The following is a 25,927-nucleotide window of genomic DNA, read 5'->3' as shown; positions in this document are numbered from 1 at the left end:
CTTGTTTCCTTCTTTTTTTTTTTTTTGTTTTTCGAGACAGGGTTTCCCTGTAGTTTCTAGAACCTGTCCTGGAACTAGCTCTTGTAGACCAGGCTGGCCTCGAACTCAGAGATCCGCCTGCCTCTGCCTCATGAGTGCTGGGATTAAAGGTGTGCGCCACTACCGCCCGGCTTTTGTTTCCTTCTTTATTATGTTGTGAATGATGCCTCTTTGAATGTTGGTTTTCAAGGATCTGAGTTCCTACTTTCCATTTTTTGGAGTGTATACCTAGAAGTAAAATCATTTGGTAATTCTCTGTTAAAGGTTTTTAATTTTAAAAAGTTATTAATTTTTTGTGTATGAGTATTTTACATGCATATATGTATATGTACCACAATCTGTACCTCACATCCATGGAGGTCAGAAGAGGGATTGGATCCTATGGACTTGAAGTTAGGACTGGTTGTGATCTATCATATGAGTTCTGTGACCTGAACCTGGGTCCTCTGCAAGAGTAATTAAATACTCTTAAGCATTAAGCTATCTCTCTTACACCCCCCACCTGATATTTAAAGTTTTGAGTTTTTTTAAAAGATTCTATTTACTTTTATATGTTGGCCTAAATGTATATATGCATCATGTGTATGCAGTGCCTACTGTGGCAAGAAAAGAGACTAGATCCCCTGGGATTGGAGTTACAGTTGTTAGCTGCTGTATGGGTGCTGGGAATTGAACCTGGGTCCTCTGGAAGAACAATTAGTGCTCTTAATGGTTGAGTCATCTCTCCAGCACCTATGCTAAAGGTTTTGAGGAATCATTAAACATATTTTCCATAGTAGCTGCTCCATTTGTGTATCCTTACAGCAATATACAAGGAACATGAGTTCCTCTCTACCCTAATCACTGTAGTGATTGGAATAAGAATGGTCCCCATAGACTCACATGTTTGTATACTTGGTCCCCAGTTGGTGGAACTGTTTGGGAAGGATCAGGATGTATAATAGCCTTACTGGAGAAGGTGTGTCACTGGAGGCAGTTTTTGAGGATTCAAATGCCCAAGCCAGTTCCAATTAGCACTTTCCTCCTGCTTGTGGCTAGAGATATAAGCTCTCAGCTGTTTCCTCAGCCCCATGCCTGCATTCCTGCTACCATGTTTCCTACCTGGTGGACTCTAACCTTCTGGAACCATGAATCCATAAATGCTTTCTTTTATAAGTTTTCTTGGCAATGGTGTCTCTTCTCACCATTAGAAAAGTGTGGTTAAGAGCACTTTCTATTTTTCCAGAGGACCTGGGTTCAGTTCCCAGCACCCACATGGCAATTCACAACTGTCTGTAACTCCTGTTTCAGGGAATCCAACACCCTATCACAGACATACTTGTAGGCAAAACACTATACAAATAAATAAATTATTTTTAAAAAACTTTCAAAGGCTGGAGAGATGGCTCAGAGGTTAAAAGCACTGGTTACTCTTTCAGAGGTCCTGAGTTCAATTCCCAGCAACCACGTGGTGACTCATAGTCATCTATAATAAGATTTGGTGCCCTCTTCTGGTGTGCAAGCATACATGGAAGGAATGTTGTATACATAATAAATAAATAAATCTAAAAAAAGATAAAAAGTTGAAATTATAACATATTTGCTATTCAACTGTGCTTTGTGGATTTTTTGTGTTCTTGTCAACTTGCCACAACTGGACTGTTTATTTCTCTCACTCCTTCTACTCCAAATGTTATAGTTGTTGTTGTTGTTGTTGTTGTTGTTGTTTTAGTTATCTTACTTTTCTTGTTCAAATGTATTCAGTTGTGTTAGAGGAAGTATGTGGGAGTGTTGCGTTGGGAGTGCGTTCGAGAGGGGTGGTGATCTTCGTAGGATGTATTCTTCTTCTTCTTCTTCGGTTTCTGATGATTCTTCTCTTCTTCTTCTTCTTCTTCTTCCTCTTCCTCTTCCTCTTCCTCTTCCTCCTCCTCTTCTTTTTGCTTTTAGGAATGGCAGCATGATTATTTTCTAGTTGCACTAGTCAAGTCTTGGTTCAAATAATACTATTACTGAGTTACTTTGGTAGAGAACCATAGAGAAAAAAATGGCTTAACTTGTATTTCAGTGATGTTTAAAGTATTCAGTATAAGTTGCCCATTTTTTTTTTTTTTTTTGTGGTACAGGGGATCAAACTTAGCATAGCTGGCTTTTACCACCAGGTTGTATTCTGTTTCTTCAAGATCATAGTGGTATTTACCAACATTTACCAACAGCTCACAAAAATTTTAACATAATCAAAATTTGAAGAGAAAAAAAATAACAATCAGCTACAATGAATGATATCAAATTTTTTTTTAAAAAAAAGTGACTAAGATACATAACTGTTTTCTATATTTCTTTTTTTTAAAAGTCCTGAGCCAGATTACATCATGCCCATTTAAAATTTTTTTCTCCTTTTTAAATTAAAAAAAAATTTTATGAATGTACATGTGTACCTGAGTGTGTGTAGTGTAAATTCACTACATGTTACATGTAGAGGCCAGAAGAGGGTATTGTAGCCCCAGGAATTGGAGTTATGGGAAGTTATGAGCTGCCAGATGTATGTGCTGGGAATTTAAACTCTGTTCCCCTACAAGAGTAGTAAGTACTCTTAACTACTAAACCATCTTTCCAGCCATGAATTCTTTCTTTTTTAAAGTTGATATTTACTGAACCTCACCAGTTTTGGTATGTTTTGTTTTTGTTTCTATTAGCTTACAGGGTTTCCTTATTTTCCTTGAATTTTTTTTATTGTATTTCAACACAGGGTTTCTCTGTGTAGCCCTGGTTGTCCTGGAACTCTGTAGACCAGCCTGGCCTTGAACTCAGAGATCTGCCTACTTCTGCCTCCAGAGTGCTGGGATTAAAGGCATGTACCACCATTGCCTGGCTAAGAATGTGTATTCTTTTTTTTTTTTTTTTTTTTTTTTTTTTTTTTTTTTTGGTTTTTCGAGACAGGGTTTCTCTGCAGCCTTAGAGCCTGTCCTGGACCTAGCTCTTGTAGACCAGGCTGGTCTCGAACTCACAGAGATCCGCCTGCCTCTGCCTCCCAAGTGCTGGGATTAAAGGCGTGCGCCACCACCGCCCGGCAAGAATGTGTATTCTTTTGTTGAGGTGTTGTTTAGTAACCATTAGATCCAGTTGGCTTATATAGTATTAACTCAATATATAAAATTCCGGGAGATTATAATATTTGTTCTCTTTATGACCTTTATTTCTTAAATAGTCTTAGAATATTTAGTGATATAAGACCACAGTTGTTTCTGATAGTTTTAAGTTTAATCAGAAAGGTTTGGGAACCTGAATAGTAATTCATGGTGGGTTTCATTGGCCTAAAACCCATTAATAATATGAGGGCAGAGGAAGAGGTGACAAATGTTAGCAACCAAAGATTCTCCTTTAAGGTGATAATAATTCCTTCTCTTTTTTTTTTTTTTTTTTTTTCAGTTTTTTGAGACAGGGTTTCTCCGTAGCTTTGGAGCCTGTTCTGGAACCAACTCTTGTAGACCAGGCTGGTCTCAAACTCACAGAGATCTGCCTGCCTCTGTCTCCCGAGTGCCGGGATTAAAGGCGTGCACCATCACCACCTGGCAATAATTCCTTTCTTTATAAAGAAAAACAAGTGTTTTCCTTAATTTTTTAAAATTATTTTAATGCTGTTTAATGTATAACATTGAGACATATTTTTTTACATTTCTTGACCTTTTAGGGTTTTTGTTTTTGGTGATGGGAATGCAACTGCAAGCTTTAAGCATGATGAAATGCACTTTGTGATTTCCATCGCAGGCTCATCTTTTGGAATTTGAATTTAGGAAATCGGTAGTTAACAAGTCCCTCAGGCTCTAAATAACTTTATATTTTGGTAGTACCATAATTCAAGAGGCCTAACTGAATGTGATTGTTAATATGATAACATTTATTAATCTGTCCAAATGTGCTAAAGGATGTTTTCTTTGGTTTTATCCTCCAACTGCTTTTGATATTCATTTGAGGAAGATTCAAATAATTTGTCAGTTTTATAGAATGCTAGGCACTAGGGAAATCAGATATATCACAACAGTATTTTTTTTTCCTTTTTTTTTTTTTTCCAATGGTTTTTCAAGAGAGGGTTTCTCTGTGTAGCTCTGGCTATCTTGGAACTCCCTCTGTAGACCAGGTTCTCCTCAAACTCATAGAGATTCATCTGCCTCTGTCTCCCGAATGCTGGGATTAAAGGTGTGCACCACTGCCTAGTTTGACAATAGTGTTTCTTTGTACTACCGTAGGTTATATCTTAGCCACATTAGATAGTTATACACATAAGAAACAACAAGCCATTAGGGCGATGGCTCAGTGGGTAAGTAGCATATACTGCCACGCCTGACACTTTAAGATTAATCGCTGGGGCCGGGCGGTGGTGGCGCACGCCTTTAATCCTAGCACTCGGGAGGCAGAGGCAGGCGGATCTCTGTGAGTTCGAGGCCAGCCTGGTCTACAAGAGCTAGTTCCAGGACAGGCTCTAAAAAGACAGAGAAACCCTGTCTCGAAAAACCAAAAAAAAGAAAAACCAAAAAAAAAAAAAAAAAAGTTTAATCAGACTAATCGCTGGAACCCACACAATAGGAGGGAACTGACTCCCATAAATTCTACTCTAACTCCCACACATATGCCATGGCATACCTGTGCACTAGAACTCAAGAGCACAGACAACACCAAAACAAAACAACCATACCCAAAGTTTCACTTCTGTGGAGGTGTTCTTGGTGTTAAAATCTGCATCTTTGACTTGGGGCAGAAGAAGGCAAAAGTTGATGAATTTTCCCTTTGTGGCCATATGGTGTCAGATGAGCAATTCTCTTAAGTCCTGGAGACTGCCTGTATTTGTGCCAGTACATGATAAAGAGTTGTGGAAGGGACAGCTTTCATCTTGCAGTGAGACTCCACCCTTTCTATGTCATCCCAGTCCACTAGATGTTGCCCTGTGCTGGGGCTGATATGCTCCAGACAGGTATATGTGGTGCCTTTGTGAAGCCCCAGAGCACAGTGACACCAGCGTTCACATTGGCCAGGCTGTCATGTCCATTCATACCAAGCTGCAAAAATAAGGAACATGTAACTGAGGTTCTGAGTAGAGAGAGCCAGGTTCCCTGGCTGCCAGAAGTTCCACATCCCACAGAAGTGAGGCTTCAAGTTTAATGCAGAAGAGTTTGAAGACATGGTCACTGAGAAGCAGCTCATTCCTGATGTTTGTGGGGTCAAATACATCCCCATTTGTGGTTCCCTGGACAAGTGTTGAGCCCTGTGTTCTGTAACAAATCTCACATTTAGTCTGGAAAAAAAAAAAAACAACTTGAATACACATTTCAAACAGAATCTCTTAGAATCTCTTATCTCTCTGTCCATTATTGTTGTGAAGGTTTTGCCTGTGTATATGTATGTACATTCTGTGCATGTTTGGTGCCTGAGGAGGACATAGGAGGGTGCCAGATCCCCTGAGCTGGAATTAAGGACATTTGTGAAACATCATGTGGGAACCTTGGACCTCTGTAAGAACAGCAAGTGTTCTTAACCACAGAGCCTTCTCTCCAATACATTCCCAAGAATGTGTTGGTTCTACTGCTCATCTTAAATGATGTGCTTTTTTTGGTCTGATTGATCTCTGTTTTCTTTTTTATTTTGTTTTTCAAGATAGGGTTCTCTGTGTAACCTTGGTTGTCATGCTCTGGAGACCAGCTGGTCTCAAATTCAGAGATCTGCCTGCTTCTGTCTCCATATACTAGGATTAAAGGTGTGTGTTACCATTGCCCACCTTGATTTATATTTTCTTATTTGCTTTAAAATAAGTTCCACAGATACATACATAATTTCCCTCTTTGGTTGGTCTGTCTCTGTGTTTGTCTCTCTTCCTCTTTGAAACATAACCAAGATAGAGGTATAATCTATATTCAGCTTCAGGGAAAGGAGCAGCAATGGTCCTGATACCACTTACTTAGCATTTTCCAGCTTCTTTTATTTATTGTTTATGCAGAGAAAAAATTATGCTGTTATAAATAAGCCATCCTCTTGACAATATAGTACTAGTGACAATATAGTATTGTTATGATTGCAGAAATAACATTCCCATTTTCCCTTTGACTCCAGATACTTTTTCCTTTTTAATAGTTTTTAGTTACACTTACTAACACATGTTAATTTTAGATTCTATCACTAAAGCCTCAGTTTGCCACTTATTGAGGCATTAATTGAAATATTAATATATTTAGGGCAGAAATGTCGTTTTTTAGGGAATCTAGAACAACAGCAAAACTGAGGTCAGACTGCAGTAACGATGGACATCAAGGAAGCTGTGTTTGGGACAAAAAGAAATCAAGATAAGGTAGATGCAAAGTAGAGAAAAGAATTGGACATGGGGTCTGGGTGGAGATAGGAGTGGGTTATATGCCACCAACGATATTTCAGCTAGCATTGTGAAGAGGAAACACTGAAAAATGGGTTTACGTAGTCCTTTTCCTTTGAATATACAAATTTTAACTGACTTTCAGGTAGCAGAGCACTTGAAAAATTCTCATGTTTGGGGCAGTGTAGTAGAAGAATGCTTGCCTAGAGTATATGAGGCTCTGTGTTCAATCCCAGGGGGAAAAAGTTGTTTTGGTGGAGTAGTGGTTTCTCATATTCTAGCTAATGTTTTCTTTCTGGGTGGCTATGGAAGATGGTGATGCTGTTAATTGCTAAAATCAGTGCCAGAATCCAACTTCAGCACAAATGTCTGGTAAATGCCCAGAAGTAGAAAGAAGTTGAAATCTCCATTTGGAGTGTTGTGTTGACAGTCAGTACAGACTATGACATTTTTATTTTTGTGATGTAAAAATTGTACTTCTCCTCATAGCAACATGAACCGTGAAGACCGGAATGTGCTGCGCATGAAAGAACGGGAAAGGCGGAATCAGGAAATTCAGCAGGGTGAAGACGCCTTCCCACCTAGCTCTCCTCTGTTTGCTGAGCCATATAAAGTTGTAAGTTAATCTTTTTTTGAATGTTTTATTTTACCTCACTTATATGACATTTGTGCTTTTAGTTTGTTTGTTTTTGTTTTGAGACAGGGTTTCTCTGTGTAGCTTTGGAGCCTATCCTGAAACTACTCACTTTGTAGACCAGTATGGTCTTGAACTCAGAGAGATCTGCCTGCCTCTGCCTCCTGATTTCTGGAATTAAATTTGTGCTCCACCACTGCCCAGCTTTTAGGTTTTTTAAGATTTGTTTTTATGACTGTTTTTATGATGCGCACACTGATAGGTCTTTGTAGAGGCCAGAAGAGGATGTCTGGTGCCTTGCATCTGAAGTTACAGGCAGCTTTGTGCCATCCAACATGGGTGCTGGGAACTTAGGTCTTCTGGAAGAATAATACATTCATGCTTTTAACCATTGAGCCATCTCTTCAGCTCAGTGCCTGCTTTTTCTTGAAGCATTATGGGAGGCGGAGGCAGGCTGGATCACTGAGTCAAGGCTAGGTGAGACTACATAGAGAAACCCTGTCTCAAAAGAATATTTTTTGTCAGTGAGTCTACATTACTTACTGTTTATTAGGTAGTCTGTATTCTTTGGTTATAACATCAATCAAAGATGACTTTCACAGATGCTGTGTTTCTCCCTGTTTCTTCCCATTTGTTTATTTTGTAAGTTTCATTAGTTGGAATGCTTGTTTGTTTCTTTTTTTTTTCTCTTTTGGTTCTTTGAGACAGGGTTTCTCTGTAGCTTTGGGGCCTGTCCTAGAACTCACTCTGTGGACCAGGCTGGCCTCCAACATACAGAGATCGACCTGTCTCTGCCTCCTGAGTGCTGGAATTAAAGGTGTTTGTCACCACTGCCTGGCCTGTTTCTTATTTTTATGTCTTTCTGTTATTATAGATTAAATTCTCTGACATTTCTTCTAATGTATTTAATCATTATCAGTTACATTGGAACGTGTTGTTGGAGGCATTTAATAAATTGAATAAGGGGTTGAAGAAATGGCTCAGTAGTTAAGAGCATTTGTTGCTCTTTAGGGGAAACAGGTTCAATTACCAGCACCCACATGAAGGTTGATAACCATGTATAACACCAGTTTTAGGGCATCTTGCCCTTTTATGACTTCTGCAGACACCAGACACACATGTGGTGCACATGTATACATGTAGACAAAACACATATAAAATGAACAAATAAATAATTTTTTTGTTTGTTTTTCGAGACAGGGTTTCTCTATAGCTTTGGAGCCTGTCCTGGAACTAGCTCTTGTAGACCAGGCTGGTCTCGAACTCACAGAGATCCATCTGCCTCTGCCTCCCGAGTGCTGGGATTAAAGGCGTGTGCGCCACCACCGCCCGGCTAAATAAATAATTTTTGAAAAGTTTTTTTGAGCTGGGCAGTGGTAGTACAAACCTTCAGGAGGCAGGCAGAACTCTGGTCAGTCTGCTCTACAACAAAGTAAGTTCCAGAACAATGAGGGTTGTTACTTAGAGAAACCCTGTCTTGAAAAAAAACAAAAACAAAAACAAAAAAATAGTTTTTGAGACAATGTCTCTTTACGTAGCTCTGGCTGTCCTGGAACTCACTGTGTAGACCAGGCTGGCCTCAAACTCACACAGATCCCTCCGCCTCTGCCTCCCAAGTGCGGGGGTTAAAGGCGTGCGCCACCATGCTCCACTATACATAAACCTTTTCTTTTTAGATTTATTTATTTATTTATTATGCATACAGTGTCGTGACTGCATGTGTCCTTGTAGTTCAAAAGAGGGCATCAGATCTCATTACGGTTGTGAGCCACCATGTGGTTGCTGGGAATTGAACTCAGGACCTCTGGAAGAGCAACCTGTGCTCTTAGCCTTGGAGCCATCTCTCCAGTCCATGAATAAATCTTTTTAAAAATTAAGAGAAATAAATTGGATCAATTACTATTTTAATTTTTTTTTAAAAATTGCTTATTTTGTTTTTATTTTATGTGTATGAATGCTTAGATGTCTGTTCGTCTGTGTACTACATGTGTGCAGTGCTGGAAGAAGTCAGAAGAGGGCATCAGATCATCTGGCGCAACAGTTACAGACAGTTGTAAGCCACTGTGTGGGTGCTGGAATTTGAACGTTAGTCCTTTGGAAGAGCAGCCAAGTGCCCTTAATCACTGAGCCCAATTGCTGTTTTAATTACTATCATTGTTCTTGATTTGAGATTACAAAAAAAGAACACTGAATAGTACCAATTCTCATGACTCTAAGGTCGCTTTAATGGTGACATGTCTTTCTAGCATTTCATTTGCCTTTGGGTTTCAATGGTTGTTAACATTTTAAAGTCCAGAAACTGTGAATCATGCTACTATTCATTTTACAAAAAAAAATAATGAATCAAACTTGTTTTCTGATATTGATATTTTCTGTGAACAGCCATGTTTTTAATCTTGATTCTTTAAGAAGATCAGACAGATTTCAAACAATACAAAGTTATCATTAATGTTTCCCAATCTCAAAATAAATAATGGTAGTTCAGCTGGGGTTTTTTGTTTTTCCTTTTTTATTTTTATTTATTTTTTTATTTATTCTTTGGGAATTTCTTTTTTTTTTCTTTTATTTTTCTTTTTGTTTTTGTTTTTTAAGACAGGGTTTATCTGTGGCTTTGGAGCCTGTCCTGGAACAAGCTCTTTGTGCGTCCAGGTTGGCCTCGAACGCACAGATCTGCCTACCTCTGCCTCCCAAGTTCTGGGATTAAAGGTGTGTTCTGCCACCACCTGGCTGGGAATTTCTTTTTTAAGTTAATGTCTCCGGTTTTCCAGGCCTAAAACTCACTAAGTGGTCAAGGATGACCTTGAATTTGCCATCCTCCCTCGTGCTGGGAATACTCACCAAGTCAGTTTATGTGTTGCTAGGGGTTGAACACAGGGCTTCAGGCATGCCATACAAACACTACAACCTGAGCTGCATCCCAGCCCTGATTATTTAGTCTTGATTTCTTTTTAATGTAATCTGTAGATTTTCTTTTGTATTTTAGCAGCGTTATTTTCATATATTTTCTTTTTTTTTAAATATTTATTTATTTATTATGTATACAATATTCTGTCTGTGTGTATACCTGCTGGCCAGAAGAGGGCACCAGACCCCATTACAGATGGTTGTGAGCCACCATGTGGTTGCTGGGAATTGAACTCAGGACCTTTGGAAGAGCAGGCAGTGCTCTTAACCTCTGAGCCATCTCTCCAGCCCCTCATATATTTTCTTGATTTTTTTTCCCTCAGATACATTCAATAAATTTTTTTCACTATGAGAAATATTTATCTGGCCGGGCATTGGTGGCACATGTCTTTAATCCCAGCACTCGGGAGGTAGAGGCAGGCAGATCTCTGTGAGTTTGAGGCCAGCCTAGTCTACAAGAGCTAGTTCCAGGCCAGGCTCCAAAGCTACTGAGAAACCCTGTCTCGAAAAACCAAAAGAGGGAAATATTTATCTAGACTAAGAGTGTGTGGTAGAGTCAGTGCTCACCTAAACTGTGAGAGGATCTAGTTTTTTTGTTGTTGTTGTTGTTAAAAAGATTTATTTATTTATTATGTATACAACATTCTGCCTCTATGTATGCCCGCACACCAGAAGAGGGCACCAGATCTCAGTACAGATGGTTGTGAGCCACCATGTGGTTGCTGGGAATTGAACTCAGGACCTCTGGAAGAGCAGCTGTGCTCATAACCTCTGAGCCATCTCTCCAGCCCGAGGATCTAGTTTTATTGTTTGTTTTGTACGTGTATTTGGTGTATATTTATAGATGTGTATTTTAAGGTTAAAAAGTGAGAGCTGTCTTTAAAAATACCTCTTCTGATTGAGGGTTATAAAATGAGTTTGGAAGAATATTTTATTTCAAATTATACTAACAGTATATTTTTCTTTTTTTTTTTCTTTTTTTTTTTTGTAGACTAGCAAAGAAGATAAGTTATCAAGTCGTATTCAGAGTATGCTTGGAAACTACGATGAGATGAAGGATTATATAGGAGACAGATCTATACCAAAGCTTGTTGCAATTCCCAAGCCTGCAGTACCAACCACAACAGATGAAAAAGCAAACCCAAATTTTTTTGAACAGAGACACGGAGGCTCTCATCAGAGTAACAAATGGACTCCTGTAGGACCCGCACCAAGCACTTCTCAGTCTCAGAAACGGTCCTCTGGCTCGCAGAGTGGACACAGTAGCCAGCGGACCAGTGCAAGTGGTAGTGGCACTAGTAGTAGTAGTCAGAGACATGACCGCGACTCATATAGCAGTAGCCGGAAGAAAGGCCAGCATGGGTCAGAGCACTCCAAATCACGATCCTCAAGCCCTGGAAAACCCCAGGCTGTTTCTTCATTAAGTTCTAGTCATTCCAGGTCTCATGGGAATGATCACCATAGCAAGGAACATCAGCGCTCCAAATCTCCTCGGGACCCTGATGCCAATTGGGATTCTCCTTCCCGTGTTCCTTTTTCGAGTGGGCAGCATTCAAATCAGTCTTTCCCACCTTCTTTGATGTCCAAATCTAGTTCAATGTTACAGAAACCCACTGCCTATGTAAGGCCCATGGATGGACAAGAGTCTGTGGAACCAAAGCTGACCTCTGAGCACTACAGCAGCCAGTCTCATGGCAATAACATGACTGAGCTGAAGCCCAGCAGCAAAGCACATCTCACCAAGCTGAAAATACCTTCCCGACCTTTGGATGTAAGTCTCACACTTAGAGTGGTTGGCATTGTAGCTGTATGTAGTCATTTGTAGATACTTCAGAGAATTGGAACTGTTTTGTTTTTGTTTTTTTTTTTTTTTGCCTTAATAGTAAGATGAAAATTAAAAAATTTACGAAATAAAGGTTTAAAGAACAACTTGGAAATTGACTCCCAAGTGGATCCATAGAACTATACACTTCCTTCTTGGATAATAAAGAAAATATTCATAGATTTTTAAAATTAAGATAAGTCAAATTGTATACTAAAAGAAAGATTTATTGATTTGTTAGAGTTCTTTGGTTTTATGGGATAGTATAGCTTGTTTCTTTTTATTTAAAAAGAAAATCTGGGCGGTGGTGGCACCCACCTTTAATCCCAGCACTTGGGAGGCAGAGGCAGGCAGATCTCTGTGAGTTCGAGGTCAGCCTGGTCTACAAGAGCTAGTTCCAGGACAGGCTCTAAAACTATAGTGAAACACTGTCTTGAAAAATCAGAAAGAGAGAGAGAGAGAGAGAGAGAGAGAGAGAGAGAGAAAATTAGCTTGTGTATTCTTAGAGTTTTGCGAATAAAGCAGGTCATGGTTTATGGTAATAAATGATGGGACTTTTAAGTGTACAGAAGTGATAATTTTGTGTAGTTCTGATTCCTCCTCCTTTGCTCACAACTAAAGGGCTGAAACAGCCACTGTGACTGTATACAAGTTGACATTCAAAATAACCAGAGCTAAGCATTCATAGTGAAATATCTGAAAATTTATCTTCATGTACTAAATTGTCAGAATATTAGATTTCAGCAAAACATTGTCATGTAAGTAAGATTTATTTATCTTATTATTTTATGAGTGTCTCACCTGCAAGTGTATCTATACACCTTGTGTATGCCTGGTGTTTATTGATAAAGGAAGAGGACCTCATATCACCTGGAGCTGGAGTTACAGATGTTGTGAGCAGCCATGTGATTGCTCTAGAAGAACAGCCAATGTTCTGAACCACTGAGACATTTTCCCAGCCCTGCAAGGTTTATCTTTTAATGTAGTTTATACAATAAAAACAGTTGGTCGGGTGGTGCTGGTACATGCCTTTAATCCCAGCACTCGGGAGTCAGAGGCAGGCAGATCTCTGTGAGTTCGAGGCCAGCCTGGTCTACAAGAGCTAGTTCCAGGACAGGCTCCAAAGCTACAGAGAAACCCTGTCTCAAAAAACAACAACAACAACAAAAAACAAACAAACAAACAAAACGCACAGCTAAAAAGACAAAAGTCATATCTCAGAGCTCAGAATAACAGAAGGAATCAAAGTTAAAGAAACTGCTTAAGAACATTTAGTAATCTTGAGCCAGCAAGGTAGCTCAATGGGTAAAGTATAAACCTGCTAACTTGAGTTCAGTCCTGGATTCCATAGAAGGAGGCAATCAACTTTTTTAAAAAAATATTTATTTATTTATTATGTATACAGTGTTCTGTCTGAGTATATGCCTGGAAGCCAGAAGAGGGAGCCAGATCTCATATGGTTGTGAATCACCGTGTGGTTGCTGGGAATTGAACTCAGGACCTCTGGAAGAGCAGTCAGTCCTCTTAACCCCTGAGCCATCTCTTGGTCCCTTTTTTTTTTTTTTTTTTTTTTTTTTTTTTTTTTTTTTTTTTTTTTTTTTTTTTTTTTTGAGGCAGGGTTTCTCTGTAGCCTTGGAGCCTGTCCTGGAACTAGCTCTTGTAGACCAGGTTGGCCTCGAACTCACAGAGATCTGCCTGCCTCTACCTCCCGAGTCCTGGTATTAAAGGCGTGCACCACCACCGCCTGGCCAGCAATCAACTCTTAAGAGTTATTCTCTGACCCATTCTTCCCCACATGCTCCACCCTTAACATACACACACACATACACACACATCATACACACACATAACAATAATAAAATTAAATAAAAAGAATCTTGGAACCTGAAGAAAAGTGGTTAAGCCAGTGGTTAAGAGCTCTTGCTGCTCTTACAGAGGACCAGAGTTGCTTCCTAGCACTCAAAAGTGGTAATTTGTTCTTTCAGTAAATCTTTGGAACTAGATTTGGGTTTAGTTTTTTTATTCTTATTTATGCCTTGAAATTACTAGTCTGTCTGCCTTCTATAGTTTGTGAAATGCTATGTAAAATGTACATTTTTGATCCATATCTCTAGTCTTTCAAAAATGCTCATTTTACTCAGTTTTTCTTTTCTTTTTTTGGTTTTTCGAGACAGGGTTTCTCTGTGGCTTTGGAGCCTGTCCTGGAACTAGCTCTTTTTTTTTTTTTTTTCTTTTTTTTTCTTTTTTTGGTTTTTCGAGACAGGGTTTCTCTGCAGCTTTTTTAGAGCCTGGCCTGGAACTAGCTCTTGTAGACCAGGCTGGCCTCGAACTCACAGAGATCCGCCTGCCTCTGCCTCCCTAGTGCTGGGATTAAAGGCATGCGCCACCACCGCCCGGCTGGAACTAGCTCTTGTAGACCAGGCTGGCCTCAAACTCACAGAGATCCGCCTGTCTCTGCCTCCCGAGTGCTGGGATTAAAGGGGTGTGTCACCACCACCCGGCTACATTAAAAACTTGTAGGGGTAGAGAGATAATGGTTCAAGGGCCAAGAGCGCTGACTGTTTTTCCTGAAGATATGGGTTCAGTTCTTAGCAACCATATGGTGGCTCTCAGCTGTCTCTAACTCTATTTCCAAGGGATCAGATTCCTTCAACTAGCTTCCATAGGTACTAGGCATATAAGTAGTGCACAGACTTATGCGTAGGCAAAGCAACTATATACATAAAATAAAAATAAATAAGTCTGGGATCTAGAAAGGGCTCAGTGGTTAAGAGCACCCAGGTTCTATTCCTAGCATCCATGCAACGGTTCACAATTCACTATAACTCCAGTTCCAGGGAACCTAGTGCCTTTTTCTGACCTTTGCAGGACAAGGCAAGAATATAACACCCATATATATGTTCAAGCAAAACAGTTACATATATAAAATAAAAATAAATATTTTTGGAAATTTTGTATAGGAAAGCTATTTCAAAAATTCTAGCTAGTGTTCTGACTTAAAATAATGTAGTCATAAATAATTCCTCAAATTTTATGTAATTTCTAATAATGTTTTTAATATGTTGTAAATGCTAAAATTTTAGTGTTTAGTAAATACTAAAATACTAGTATTTTAGTAAGTACTAAAATTCTAACAACAAATTACTTCAGATCTAATGTCTGTTGTTTTTTTTCTTTTTCTTAAGGCATCAGTTTCTGGTGATGTAAGCTGTGTGGATGAAATACTTAAAGTAAGTTTCTTTTTAATCATCTGTTATTTAATTGTGATGCCTATATTACCAGCTCTTTCATATTCTTAATTACTTCTTAACACAGATTACTTCTATGTGTAACTTGATTATTTCATGTCCATCATTAAAAAAAAAAAATTCTGTAACCAGAACTTTTCTGAGGTTCTGGTCACATGCTTTGTTTACTGCTTATGAGACGAGGAAGAAACCAATATCAACTATATTTCCTTAGACTTATAACTTAAAGACTTAAAAATCTCAGTAATTACCAAAGCCATGTTGAGAGTAGTTTGGTTTATAATTTACTTGTACATTCTGTTCTGGTCAGGTACTACAATAAAAGCTATTTTTTGAGTATTGATCTGGAGTGTTTACTAGACACACTTAAAAGTCTACCAGGACTAACAAAAGTGCCTTCCTCTGCTGGAAAGAAGGAAGGACCAGTTAGTGAGTGAGTGATAGTGACTGCTTTTTGCTCCTAAGAGGAAAACATCAATCACACATGACTTTTACCATTTTTTGGTACTGGATTCTTTGTCTGTACTTGAATTTTATGACATATTCTTCTGAGACTACCTGTCTAGGCCTATTTCCTATAATTTGCTCCCATGATTTAATCTCTCATTCCTTATTTTAGCTGCTACAGTCTCCCTTTACCATCTTACTGACCCTCCTTTTCTAATGTCCATCTCTTGTCTTCTGCCTGGGCTGTAATGCATGTAAGAACGCCTGTTCTTATTTGCTTTACTGTCTCTACTGTTTGAGAGCTTTATATTTTTTCCTTTGGGAAACTTCATTTCTTTCTTGTTACTGAGCTTCATTGTTTGATTCTTGTCTACTTTTCTTACCCCTTTGGTAGTATTGTGGCTTCTCTTTTTACTTACAGGCATATTTTCTAGTCTTTCCTTTCTTTTTGCAGTCTTACCTTGTGTACCTTATGTACTTAGCTTTATCAAACAACTGGCAATTCAGTCCTTCTTTCCTGCCATGATTTCCTATAGGCTTTGGTTTATGTCTCTTAGTTCTTTCCTTTTAATGTAAATGTAAAGTCCTTATTATCTCTAATTTCTTCCAAATATTGTTTAATCACAAAACTAGTCTTAGACTTAAAATTTCTTTGAATATCTTCATTCTTTCCATTTCTGTCAACTTCAATAGTTTTAAAAATTCTCACTTGGGTCAAGATAGCTCAGCAGGTAAAACTGCTTTTCACACCACCAGCCTAAATGACCTGAATTCAATCCTCCAGAACCCACAGTGGAAAGAGAGAACTGACTCCCAGTGTCCTCTGGCCTCCACATGACACTCTTTGACATTCCCATGTGTGCCATTGCTGCATGACCATATACCTACAGAGTAGTAGTAGGGTTTTTTTTGTTTTTTTGTTTTTTGTTTTTTTTTTTTGAGACAGGGTTTCTCTGTGTAACCCTGGCTGTCCTGAAACTCACTTTGTAGACCAAACTGGCCTCAAACTCACAGAGATCCACCTGCCTCTGCCTCCTGAGTGCTGGGATTAAAGTTGTGCTACTATACCCAACTCACTCAGTACTAGTGGTAATAATAATAATAATAATAATAATAATAATAATAATAATAATAAACCTTAAGACAGTCTTTTATTTTTGCTTTTAAAAATCTCTTATCTGTCCTTTTTTTTTTTTTTTTTTTTTTTTTTTTTTTGAGACAGGGTTTTCCTGTAGTTTTTAGAGCCTGTCCTGGAACTAGCTCTTGTAGACCAGGCTGGCCTCGAACTCAGAGATCCACCTGCCTCTGCCTCCCGAGTGCTGGGATTAAAGGCGTGTGCCACCACCACCCGGCTTCTTATCTGTCCTTTTTATATTGTTTCAAGTCTTTTCTTCAGCCCCTGGCCTTCATAACTTGACTTTTTTTGCTAGAAGTTTTCAGTGGCTCTCTAAGAGAGACTGAGATCACAGAGACCACAGTTCTAAGGAAGCATTTAATATCCAGACACCCCATAGCCAGTCCTCAACACTCCTGCTTCTGACTGATCCCTTTTGCCAGTTTTCCTAAGCCACATTCTTTCTCTTTCTTCCTCTCTCTCTCTCTCTTTCTCTTTGTGTGTGTCTCTCACTCTGTCTCACACACATACATGCAGAATCTTATGCATATGAAATGCTTGTGAGTTTGTGTGTGTGTTGTTTTTTTGTTGTTGGGTTTTGTTTTGTTTTTTTCATGTGTGTGTGTGCACATGTGCATGTGTGCTAAAGGAACACACACATTTCCTCCTGAAGTTTTAACAGTATATGGAACTTAAGTGTCTGGAATACTTTCTTTTTCCACTTTGTTCTTACTAAACATGTAGCCTACATTTTCTATGTATGAACTTGGTATGTGATTTTGAGCGTTTTAGTGCCCAGTCAGGTTGATTGTTGGAAAGATTAGCAGTTGAGTATATTTTTGGCATTTGGTTTGTAAAATGCCAGTACTAAAAATCTGTGGTGCAGAAGTTTCCACATTCCTTCATAGCTTTTTGTTTCCATTCAGCTTGTAATTACAGTTTCTAGGAACTCTATTATGCACGTAAGGAAAACTTCTATCTAAAAATAAATATGTTTATTGAAAATTTTAAATTGTCAGTGATTCACCTATTATGTGTGAAGTGCTAGCGATGTGGCAGTGATGTACTAGTTGAACTGTTTAAGTTAATCCTCCAGGGCTGGGTGTAGTAAATAATACAAGTATTATAAGAGGACAGAGAGCAATTATATGTAAGTGGCTAGGGTTTTTTTTGGGGGGGGGTTCCTCATTTTTTTATTAGTTCTTTGAGAACTTCATATAATGTGTTTTTATCATACTCAGCCCACAACTCCTTGAAGCTCCACTACCGCTTCCTTACCCACCCAAATTTATGTCCTTTTTCTTTTTCTCAGCAAGTCTACCTTGTGCTGCCCATATACTCTTGAGTGTGTGGCCATCTGTTGGAGTTTGGCTGACCTACCAGGGAGCGCACCCTTAAGAAAACTGACTCTCCCTCTCCTAGCAGCTAGATATCAGTTGTCAATAGCTCCTCAGCTAGGGTGGGACTTCTCTGTCCTGTGCAAGTGGCTGCTTTAGGAGTTTTCAGTAGACACTGTGTCAGCTGCCCTGTCTTTTGCCTCTTCTGTCATTCTGTTGCCCAAAAGGAGCTACTGTTAAGCCTCCTTTCAGAGGCGTCACTTTTAAAACTTTAAATATTTACTAGCACATAGACTATGATTTGTGCTTGACAATAATATGCTGTGGACATCATTTCATATCATAGTTGAGTTTCTCATTTTAATGTCCGTCTGGTGTTCCATTGTATGGCTGTCTATTATTATAATGTTGAATACCCAGAGTTGCTAACATTTGGTCTATGAGTCCTTGGAATCTTTATCTAATCTCACCTGTATCTTTATATAACTGTGGTTATAGTCACAGTATAAATTCCTAAGCACCACCAGTCACTTTTACCTAATGGTTAAGTTTGAACAAAATTTTGGAAATAAAATACTCCCATATTATAAGTCTTGATACCTCTCTTCCTTGATCCTCAGGGATTACACATTTTTATCCAAATTCACTGTCGTATAGCTTAGGCTTCCTTGACACCTCCTCTCAAGAGCTGAGATTAGAGGCAAATACAACCATGCCCAGTTATTTATAACATGATTAGAGTAAAGACATTGAATAAAATCAGATCCAGGGCATTTCTTATCTATTTTCTTCGTAATATGGTTTTGAAATCTCTCTTCTGATCTTCACATGCCCAAAATTTTCAACCAGCCTATGGACTCTGTAATCAGACTTCTTACAGTGAAATTCTTTGTCCATTATTTATTAATCATGCAACCTTGAATAAAGAATGTTGACTTTTGCTTCAGTTTCACCTTAAATAAGTTAGGGTAATAATATCTATGTCATAATTTTAAGAAATGATTGACAAGCAAAACATTTAGCATCATTTCTGATCCATTGATGGTAAAAATTAATATTAGCTGTTTTTTTTTTGTTTGTTTTGTTTTTTTGTTTTTTGAGACAGGGTTTCTCTGTAGCTTTGGAGCCTGTCCTGGAACTAGCTCTTGTAGGCCAGGCTGGCCTCGAACTCATAGAGATCCGCCTGCCTCTGCTGGGATTAAAGGCTTGCGCCACCACCGCCCAGCTATATTAGCTGTTTTAATTAATTGTATCTTCTTTCTTCCATTCCTATAGCAAGATCTTTTTTTAGTAGCATTGCATAATATGCATTTGGAAGGCCTGGTGGCTCATGCCTGTAATCTAGCACTCAGGAGGCAGAGGCAGGAGGATCAGCACAAATTCAAGGCCTGTCTGATTTACAAAGCAAGCTAAGGGCACCTGGGCTACAGAATAAGACTCTGTTTCAAAAAACAAGCAAACAAATCCATCAGACCTTGTATTTCATTACAAGCTGATTTCTCTGTTTACAGATTTTATCATCCTATCCATATACCCCTCAAAGTCAGAGAGAATTTGTATTTTCTACCCCATTACCAGCACTACTTTGTGCCTTATTAATATCCATTGGCTCACTATACATAGTTTTAGAGGATCAATCATAAAACCAGTATTTCTAAGTACACAGCTGGTTTTTAGCTGTATAGTTTTGTAATCTTGTCCTGGTTGAAAACAAACTGTAATAATTACATTTCAGGAGATGACGCATTCATGGCCTCCCCCTTTAACGGCTATTCATACACCATGCAAAACAGAACCTTCCAAATTTCCTTTTCCAACTAAGGTAAGTAAATAAGATCTGTCTTTGATAATGTAAGAAAACTCAACTAAAATCACATAAATTCAGAATTGTTTCCTTGTGGTAAACACAGTAAATAAATTAAAAAAAATAATTTTAAGTAGTGATGATTTCTATGAGGAAATTTAAAAATAATAATAGAATTGAGAGCATCTTGCACTGAGAGGTACTTAAGAAAATTTGGAAGGCGAGAGAAAGAGAAGAAAAAGACTTTGATGTTTATTGTAAATTCATGGTATTCTAAACTGAAGGTTGCTAGGGCTATTAAGGTTATTTTCTGAGAAGCCTCTCAGAACCTAGCCACAAACATACTTATATCCTATAAGAAAAGGCCCTCACACATCAGTTTTTAGCCTGTGTAAACTCTGCAAATTAATTTTTTAAACATGAATTTATACTCACACAAACAATGCAAAAATAGAAGGCTGGGTGTGGGGAGCTTATGCTTATAATCCCCAGCACTATGGAAGCACAGACCGGAAGATCAGGAGTTTAAGGCAACCTGGCTACATTTTTAGAGTTCAAAAATTCTCTCCCTAATGGTCAGTCAAAAATACATGTGAAAGTTTGTTCAGGACATCTAATACCAGCCCTTCCCTGGTTCTTTTTCTTTAGCTCATCCAATTTCATGTGTCTTTGCAAACCTTTTCATAGCACTTTTATGCATGTGTACAAACTCATAAGTGTAGACTCATTCCATATAAACATGCTATTTCTATTCAGATAAATTTTATCATTAATCTGTCAGCTGTGGTTTTCAGTTGTTTCTATGTTGTTTACTTAGAGGTATTTAATGTCTTTTAAGTTTGTCTAAAGTATGAATTATCTGACTTAGCCATTTGTCTTTGGTATTTAGTTTAGTTTACTATCAGTTTTAATTACTTCAAGGATTTTTTATTGTTTGTGTGTGTTTGTATGCATGTGTGCTTGTGTATATGCTTGTGCTTTTATGTGTGTGCGTGCTGCAAACTGGTTTCTTCCTTCCACCATGTCGATCCCAGGGATGGAGCTCAGGGTGTCAGGCTGGCAATGAGCACCTTTATTCACCCAGCCATCTCACCAGCCCTCATGTTTTTATTGTGTGTATGTGTTTTGAGCATGTATATATGTTTGGGGAGGGGATGCACATCCTGTGCACTTGGGTGTGGAAGCTAGGTTCTTCAATGTCTTCCTCTATTGTTTCCCGCTTTATGTTTCTTAGTTTTTGAGGCAGTGTTTCTTGTAGTCCAGACTGGCCCTGAACTCTGTGTAGCTTATAATGATCTTAAACGTCTTTTGTATATGTGCTTGTGTATACACATGTATGTACAGGTATGCACATGCATTCATATGTGTAGAGGCTTAGAGGGAGACAATCGATGTCCTCATCCTATATGGCTCTCTGCCTTACTCTTTGGACAAAGGCTTTCTCTGAATCTAGAGGTGTTTTTCTGCTAGGCTAGTGGGCAGCAAGCCCCAGTTATCTTACTGTTGTCACTGCCGCCATCCTCATTTGCTTTTGTGTCTGTGTGTGTGCACGCATGTGCCTGCATGCACATTTGCACATGGTGTGAGTGTGCTGAAGATAGAACCTAGGCCTATGAAAACAAGCCATCTTCCCTGTTCCTGAATATATCAGTAGTTATTTTCTTTTTCTAGTAAGCTTTTAATGAAAAGATCAACATTTCTTTATCTGTTCAGCTGTTAATGAACAGAAGTTATTAGGCTGTTAAAATATCTATAAACATTATTAAACATTATTGTATATATTGTAGACTTTGGCTTTCTTTCCTTCTTCTCTTCCTCCCTTCATTTTTTCTTTTTCCTTTGTTTTCCTTTTTTTTTTTTTTTTTTAATTAAAACTGGGTTTCTTTGTCCTGGAACTCATTCTGTAGACCATGCTGGCCTCAGACTCACAGGGATCTGTCTGCCTCTGCTTGCTGAGTGCTGGGATTAACCACTGCCCAGCTATGTTTTCTTTTCCTATGGGAAAATACTAGATTATATGGTGAAAAGAATTGCTGAGTCATGTAGTAAATGTGTGTTGCATTTCTAAGACATGGACCACTGTTCTCTGTAGTAGCTGTGACACTCCTGCTTTCCCCACCCCACCATGCACCACTTGTTCTGTATGTGCTTCCAGCTTGTTGTTGGTCTATTTACGTTTAGTCATTTTAGTGGGTGTTTTAGAGGTATGTCATTCTTAATTTATATTTCCTTAAAGACTGATGATGTTGAATCATCTTTTTTCTTGTGTTTATTGGCTGTTCCTATATGGGATGAATAATTCCATATATTTGGAGTCAAACGTGTTTCTAGTTTAGTGTTTCAAGTTTTTTGAAATACTTCCATATAGGAAACGAGCACTCTGAACTGAAGTATGAACATAAAATTGATTTATGTTTTATATATACCTTATACACATAGCCTGAGAGCAATTTTATACATGTTTATTTTGCTGGCATTTTGACTATCCTTCATTATAAGGTTAGGTATGTAAATTTTCTTAAAAGTTGCTTTGGTCAAGTATTTTTGTTACTGCAACAAGAAAAGTCACTAATACATTTAACAAAAATGAGAAGTTTAAATAAGGACTAGGGCTGGAGAGGTTCTAGAGATCCTGGAACTACATGGTGATTCATCCCCAGCAACTACATGGTGACTCACAACCATCTATAATGAGATCCAGTGCCATCTTCTGGCCTCAGGCATACATACATATATACATAATAAATAAATAAATCTTTAAAAAACAATGTAAAACAAGGACTGGCTGGGGGTAGTCGTGCTTGCCTTTGATCCCAGGAGGGAGGGCAGGCATTTCTCATTGAGTTTGAGGCCAGCCTTGTCTAGAGTGAGTTTCAGGATGGCCATGGCTGCATAGAGATATCCTGTCTCAAAAAAATGAATAAATCATTAAATAAAACCAAGGGCTGAGGCCAGCGAGACGGCTCAGTAGGTAAAGGTTCTTGCCCCAGGCCTGACGACCTGACTTGATCTCTGGTGCCTACATGATGGAGGAAGAGAACTGACTTCCACAGCTGTCCTCCCCGCCCTTGACAGGCTTTCTCTGGTTGATTTTTTTAAACTCATCTATTTTTCCCTTAGTTTTTCTTTTTTAGTCATTTCTACCCTAATTTTTATGCTTTTTCTTCTACTTTAATATACTATTCTTTTTAAATTTTTTCTTGAAATTGAAAATAGTATCATTAAACCATGATTTTCTGTATTTATATAAATAAATACATCACAAATTTTAATATTCTGGTTTTTTTTTTAAAGATTTATTTATTTATTGTGTACACAGTGTTCAGCCTCCTTGTATGCCTGCACGCCAGAAGAGGGCACCAGATCTCATTACAGATGGTTGTGAGCCACCATGTGGTTTCTGGGAACTGAACTCAGGTCCTCCGGAAGATCAGCAGTGCTCTTAACCTCTGAGCCATCTCTCCAGCCCCTATTTTGTGTTTTAATAACTTCTTTTTTTTTTTGATTTTTCAAGACGGGGTTTCTCAGTATAGCCCTAGCTGTACTGAACTCACTCTGGATTCAAATTTAGAGATCCACCTGCTTCTGCCTCCCAAGTGCTGGGATTAATGGAGTGTGCAACACCTGGCTGAAGTGGTTTTTTTTTTTTTTTTTTAAAAGAGTTAATATTTGGGAGATTTTCCACATGTTACTGATTTGTGGATTAATTCCTTTCGGGCCAGAAAGCATACTTCATATGATTTGAATCATTTTATATTTATTAAGATTTATTTAATGGCCCAGAATATTTCTCCTTTTTTTTTTTCTTTTTTTTTCGAGACAGGGTTTCTTCTGTAGCTTTTGGAGACTGTCCCGGAACTAGCTCTTGTAGCCCAGGCTGGCCTTGAACTCACAGAGATCCGTCTGCCTCTGCCTCCCGAGTGCTGGGATTAAAAGCGTGTGCTACCACCGCCCGGCTTATTTCTCCTTTTTACAACTATTTTCTGTACACTTGAAAAGAATATATGTTTTGCTATTCCTGAGTAGAGTATTCTGTGTGTGCCAAGTCAAATTGGCTTAGAGTGTTAGGCAAGTTTTCTGTGCTATTTTGTCAGCTGCTGTGGGGGCAGGAGCTAGAAAAATAGCTCTGCTTCTCTCTTGTAGCAGCCTGAGTTTTTTCAGTGACCGGGTGAAGTCAAGATATTTTTGGCTTCAGAAGAAGATTTTCCATACAAGTCAGAATGAAACAGAGCTGGACTGTATTAGGAAGAAATTTTTAAGTAGATTTAAGTATACACATTAAGGAGAAAGAGATACAGTCAGGAAAAATAGGGAACATATTCAAGAGCATGGTTATAGTCATCTAAAGAGTATCCCAAAAGCTTACATTAGCTGTATATTGCATTTTGGTGGCTTCTAAAGTTCCCAGCAGTTGCTAAGGAACCTAAGTGAGATCATAGAGCAGTTCTGGTGATGGATAGGATTTCGACTGGTAAGGTAAAAAAAATCCTAGGTCACAAAGATCATGTAGGAAATTAAGGAGTTTTTATTATAAAGTATACAGACTTGTTTGTATGATTTTTTGAAATTCTAGGAATTTTCAAGTTTATATCTGTGAAAGGAGCATACTCAAAAGTCATGTATGCTCAGTCTTTAAAAATGGTTCCCGGCTATTTTAACATTTTTTTATTTGAAATAGCTTTGTAAAGAAGGAATATTATCTCTTGGTAAACAACCTTGCAGCAAATGTAAATGGTGCTGGAATTATTGCTCTGGTGAGAAATTTCAACTAGACTCTTAAATGGGGCTTCTTTTCCCATGTCCTCTTAGTATTCTTTGTCTCTCTTTCCTCCCAACCCTACCCAACCTCTTATCTTCTTTGTCCCAGGCTGGCTTCAGAATGTCCTTAAAAGTCTGATCTTCTTGCTATTGTCTTCCAAGTATTGTGGTTGTGTGCCTCACCATTCCTGTTCTGTTAACCTATAATCAGTATATAAAGAAGAAGATGAAAAACCACTTCCCGTGCAACTAGCTTTTTTTTTTTTTTTTTTTTTTTTTTGGTTTTTTGAGACAAGGTTTCTCTGTGTAGCCCTAGCTGTCCTGAAACTCAAAGAGATCCATCTGGCTTTGCCTCCCAGGTGCTGGGATTAAAGGTGTATGCCACTGCCAACCAGCTTCTTAGCTAACATTTCTTTTGCTTGCCACTCCTTTCTGCTCATTGAGCTTTCTATCTGTCTTATTTATTTCCTTCAGTACTTTTTGCTATGTACCTACACCAAATCTACTGTGTGTAGGGGGAGATATTATCTTCCTCTGCTGTCCAACCTGGCCCGGAAATCCTGGGCTCAAGTTATCCCCTGCCTTATCCTCTCAAGATAGCTGGGACTACTTGCAATTACCACAGTGCCTGCCTGTTTTGTGTGTTAGGGCCTTAGTGTAGAACCCAGGCTGACCTGGACCTCGACGTCCTCCTGCTTCTGCTACCTCTGGGATTACAGGTATTACTATGCTTGGCTTTTTTTTTTCCTTTCTGGTTAAAGAATTCTAACTTGTAAATGTTTTAGATTGAATAGTCTATAAGTATATGTTATTCTTGTGCTTGAAGTTTTTGAGCTTGAAATTTGTGATTTATAGTTTCTATCAAGTTAGATAAACATTTGCAGTTATTTACAGTACTCAGATTCTTTTATGCTTCCTTCCTTCTCCCTGTTTCAAGGACTCCCATTACTTAATGCAGTTTTCTGTTTTGTTGTTCCATTTTATATTTCTCCTGCTTCAGTATTGTGATATTCTGCTGTTGATTTCAGTTCATGTATTGTGATCTCAGATAGGGTTTACATGTCCAAATTTCATTTATTTATTTATTTATTTATTTATTTATTTATATTATGTTAAATTCTATCTTAAGCATTGGATTTGACAGTCATTCTTGTTGACAACCTTTTTTAAAAACATTTTTTTTGTTCATTTGCTTTTTAGACAGGGTCTTACTATGTAGAAATCCACCTGCCTCTGCTTCTCAAGTGCTGGGATTAAAGATATTTGACACCACTCCCATCTACAAGCATTTTTTTTTTTTTTTTGGTTTTTCGAGACAGGGTTTCTCTGCAGCTTTAGAGCCTGTCTTGGAGCTAGCTCTTGTAGACCAGGCTGGTCTCGAACTCACAGAGATCCACCTGCCTCTGCCTCCCGAATGCTGGGATTAAAGGCGTGCGCCACCACCGCCCGGCTACAAGCATTTTTAATAGAAAGTTAGGACAAAGTG

At 38.4% G+C, this 25,927-nt stretch overlaps 1 protein-coding gene and 1 pseudogene across 1 annotated transcript in view; both read left to right on the top strand.

Moving 5' to 3' along the window:
• The window catches only part of Aff4 (AF4/FMR2 family member 4), an 83,046-nt gene that overhangs the window by 14,657 nt on the left and 42,462 nt on the right, over positions 1-25,927 (top strand). Inside the window, exons 2-5 of the mRNA XM_038326521.1 lie at positions 6,863-6,989; positions 10,903-11,682; positions 14,919-14,963; positions 19,615-19,701. Of these exons, the coding sequence (XP_038182449.1) occupies positions 6,867-6,989; positions 10,903-11,682; positions 14,919-14,963; positions 19,615-19,701 (1,035 nt within the window). The 5' untranslated portion in view covers positions 6,863-6,866. The remainder of the gene's footprint in view (positions 1-6,862; positions 6,990-10,902; positions 11,683-14,918; positions 14,964-19,614; positions 19,702-25,927) is intronic.
• LOC119811492 lies at positions 4,643-5,452 on the top strand (annotated as a pseudogene).

Source organism: Arvicola amphibius, chromosome 4, assembly GCF_903992535.2.
Source record: "Arvicola amphibius chromosome 4, mArvAmp1.2, whole genome shotgun sequence".
Classification (NCBI taxonomy): Eukaryota; Metazoa; Chordata; class Mammalia; order Rodentia; family Cricetidae; genus Arvicola; species Arvicola amphibius.
Note: the sequence above shows the minus strand (reverse complement) of the source record. Positions and strands in the feature narration are given on the sequence as shown.